Here is a 4207-nt window from a genome sequence, read left to right on the forward strand (position 1 = left end):
GGAAAAGGGGGGGGGGGGGGGGGGGGGGGAAGGAGAGCTAAATCAGGAGCTTGGGATTAACGTACACACACTGCTGTATATAAGATAGATAACCAACAAGGACTTCCTGTATACAGGAGAAGGAACTCTACTCAATATTCTGGGATAACCTATATGAGAAAACAGTCTGGAAAATAATGAATATATGTATAACTGAAACACTTTGCTGTACACCTGAAACTAATACAACATGGTAAACCAACTGTACTCAATAAAAAATTTTTTTTAATAAAATTTAAACATGTAAAAAATGTGTTTGACGATAGGATGAATAAATTCTGGACCAGAGATGATCTGGGCCACTTGAAAAATTAATTTAAGTGGGGAAACAGTACTTTCATGGCAATCTTCCCTGGAGTCCTTCAATTCTACTCTTTCATGCTGTGAGCTGGGGGGTAAGGATGTGTGTGTGTGCCATGGGGGCTTGGTTCAAATTAGGGGAAGACCAGCAAGACCCTGCCCCAACTCTGCTCAGCTGACTGCACCTCAGCAGCTGGAGAGAGGGAGCCTCACCTTCTCTCTGAGGTGTGGGACCCAGTCTAGAAAAGGTCTGAGTGACAGCTGAAGGCAGCAACAAGAGTGGCAACAGCTTCACGGATCCAGCACTTTCTATGTGTCGGGCGCTTTGGTGAGTCATTTATATATATTAACTCATTTTCCTTCCACAACAACCATAAGGTCAATATGACTATCTCCATTTACAGATGAAAAAATAAAGACTAAGAAAAGTTTTAAATAAATTCCTTGCCTAAGATCACAGAATACACTGGAGCTAGAACTTAAACCCAGTCTGTTGGACTCCAAAGCCCATTCTTTTAATTAGTGCACATTCTGCCTCCCAAGATCAAAATGTATTTTGTGAAGACATAAGCATGGTTACTGAACAATGGAAAGCCCTCTGAACTGAGAGTCATAAAAAGAACATTTAGGATCCAACATTAAATTGCCAAGTCACTTTATGCATGTTAGTTCAACCCTCTAAGCCTCAGTTGACTCATCTGGAAAATGGAACTACAACCCCCATTGATCATATTGAGCAAGGTTGAGACCTATGATTTCCCCCAGGATTCTTTCTTTTCTTCTTCCTCTGACAATAAGAGCCCTGGCCAAGACTTTGAGAACACACACAGCCACCGGCCAGAGGTTTCCTAGCATCTCCTGCAGTGCAGCCAGGTGACTACTTTGGCCAATGGCGTGTGAACGGATGTGATGTATGGCTTCTAAGCCACTTGCCTTTTACTTGCCCCCTCTTGCAGGTTGGTACAAGGATAAGGTGGGGATTTCCAGGTCTCACCATGTGGACACAGACTATAGGCCAGAAGGAACTTGGGAACCTGGGTGATCTAATGGCTAGAAGTGCCAGATTTAGCAATAAAAATACAAGGTGCTCAGTTACATTTGAATTTCAGATAAACAACTAATCATTTTGGTACAAATGTGCCCCAAATACCACAAGAGACATGGTTTTCCTCACCCACAAATATTGCATGAAATATGCTCATACTAGTCACAAATACTACAGGGGATATAGTTATGCTAAAAAATAATTTATCATTTGTCTGAAAATTCATATTAAACAGGGTTTTAGCCTGTATTTTATCTGGTAAGACTGCTTGCTTGTGGCAGGTGAAAAGTACTTTATCTGGAAATCCCTCTGGGTAATTCTGTAAGAGAGAAATAAACTTTTTTGTTTGAGATGCTGCATTTTGGGGGACACTTTGTTAGCAACATCCTAAAAGTGAAAGTGAAAATCACTCAGTTGTGTTCGACTCTTTGCACCTATGGACTATAGCCCACCAGGCTCCTCTGTCCATGGGATTCTCCAGGCAAGAATACTGGAGTGGGTTGCCATTCCCTTCTCCAGGGGGATCTTCCCAGCCCAGGGTTTGAACCCAGGTCTCCTGCATTAAAGGCAGACTCTTTACCGACTGAGCTGCCAGGGAAGCTAACCTGTACCTTAATTGTGCATGTGAGCTCTGTCATGTCTAACTCTTTGCAAACCCATGGGTTCCTCTGTCTATGGAATTTTCTAGGTAAGAATACTGGAGCAGGTTGCCATTTCCTTCTCCAGGGTCTCTTTCCAACCCAGGGATTGAACTCATGTCTCTTGTCTGCCTGCATTAGTAGGCAGACTGTTTACCAGGTGAGTCACCAGGGAAGCCTTAATTATACATATACATAATTATATACGTATACACATAATATATAGGATATATATTAATGTATCACACACACACACACACACAAATATCATATATGACTTTCCAGTTGGTACTAGTGGTAAAGAACCTGCCTGCCAATTCAGGAGAACTTAAGAGCTTTGGGTTTGATCCCTGAGTCGGGAAGATTCCCTGGAAGAGGACATGGCAATCCACTGCAGTATTCTTGTCTGGAGAATCCCATGGACAGAGAAGCCCGTGGGTTACAGTCCACAGGGTCGCAAGGAGTCAGACATGACTGAAGAAATTTAGCACACATATGTTATTTTTATATACATATATACATACATACATATATATATATATAACAAAAAAGTAAATAAAGTATTATATGACCAGCATAATGGTTTGAGGACTTATGACATCAACCTTTTACTCTTATCAAAATATGTTCCTGTCAGTGAGGACTTTGATTATTGCCAATTTCAAAAGCTTCTGGTAGAGCACTGCAGAGAAAGAAGGAAATGAAGAGGGTGGATTTAGCACTGAGTATTTAGATTCTGGGTAGCAGTGGTCTGGGTAAACTTTCTCTCATGATTGCTGTTTTCCATCCAAGCTTTTATTTGAAAACAGGCTTACTCTGTATCCTTGGACTGTAAGGATCTTCTATTCTGAAAGCAGGATCTAAAGCACGAAATATCACCTAAAAATAGACATAAGAGTAATTGATATTTTTGCTATGATCAAAAACTGGATTTGTAAATAGCATGGAAAATAAAAAGTATAAACAAACCTCTCCTTCCGTTGAGGGCTCAATGTCAGAATATCGGGAATCACAAATTATATCATCAACTTTCTTCATGGGGCCGGTGGAAATGCCGGGAAATGAGCTCTCACAGTCATAAGCAAAGTATCTGTATACACCCCAGGTTTTTCCAAAGTCGGACGACCGTTCTATCAGCATAGCAGCTGGACGGAATGTCTAAAGGCAGGGTAGAAGAGACTCACTGCATGCTTTTATTGGTTATCTATATTTTTTTAAATCCCAGAGGAAAATATCACTCAACTGTGTACTACAAACCCTGACTGCATGTGGTTGGTATTTCACTGTGGCTGGATTTCAAATACTTCAAGCTGTTCCACAGAGCCTCTTCTTGCAGCAGTGTCGCACCTCTAAATATTGCACTTTCTCCCACCCTATTAGAGACTAGTAAGCTGTTTCTCTTTAGAAGCTGATTATAAACAGGCCTTAGTGCAGACAAGTTTTGGCACATTAAGCCACCATGCCCATGACGTGCAGCTGAGGTTGAGTGCTTGTTCCTTCATGCCATCATTTAATCATTCAGTAGATGTGTAACGACAGCTACTCAGTACCAGACATGGTCTAAGTGCTGTAACTCGTCCAATAAGGTCCAGGAATGTGTAGAAATCATTTGCAAAAATACCCATCACACTGTATAGTAGAGTCACATGCAGTGTGCTTTGGAAAAACAAGGGGAAGGAATTACTAATGCAAGAAGCTGGAGAACCCTGAAATTCCAGCTACACACTCCAAAGTAACTGAAAGCAGAGACTCAGATGACTCTCATACATAAACATTCAGAGCAGCATTATTCATAATCACCAACAAGTGGAAATCACTCAAGTGTCCATCAACGGATAATGGATACACGAAAGGTGATACACATAAGCAATGGACTATTATTACTCGGCAATAAACAGAACTGAAATTCAGATACTTCCTATGACACAGATGAACTCTGGAAACATTGCTAGGTGTGGTCACTCACCTAGAGCTAGACATCCTGGACTGTGAAGTCATGTGGGTCTTAGGAAACATGTCTCTGAACAAAGCTAGTGGAGGTGATGGAAATCCAGCTAAGCTATTTAAAATCTTAAAGATGACGCTGCTAAAGTGCTGCATGCAATATGCCAGCAAATTTGGAAAACTCAGCAATGGCCACAGGACTGGAAAAGGTCAGTTTTCATTCCAATACCAAAGAAAGGCA

The 4207-nt window shown here is 41.2% G+C and overlaps 1 protein-coding gene across 1 annotated transcript in view; it reads right to left on the bottom strand.

The window, feature by feature from the left end:
- The window catches only part of LAMB1 (laminin, beta 1), a 77839-nt gene that overhangs the window by 58050 nt on the left and 15582 nt on the right, over positions 1-4207 (bottom strand). The window contains exons 6-7 of the mRNA XM_010841477.1: positions 2992-3180; positions 2838-2901 (exon numbers count right to left, since the gene is read on the bottom strand). Coding sequence (XP_010839779.1) covers positions 2838-2901; positions 2992-3180 — 253 coding nt within the window. The remainder of the gene's footprint in view (positions 1-2837; positions 2902-2991; positions 3181-4207) is intronic.

This window comes from Bison bison, unplaced genomic scaffold (assembly GCF_000754665.1).
Source record: "Bison bison bison isolate TAMUID 2011002044 unplaced genomic scaffold, Bison_UMD1.0 scf7180017864162, whole genome shotgun sequence".
Classification (NCBI taxonomy): domain Eukaryota; kingdom Metazoa; phylum Chordata; class Mammalia; order Artiodactyla; family Bovidae; genus Bison; species Bison bison.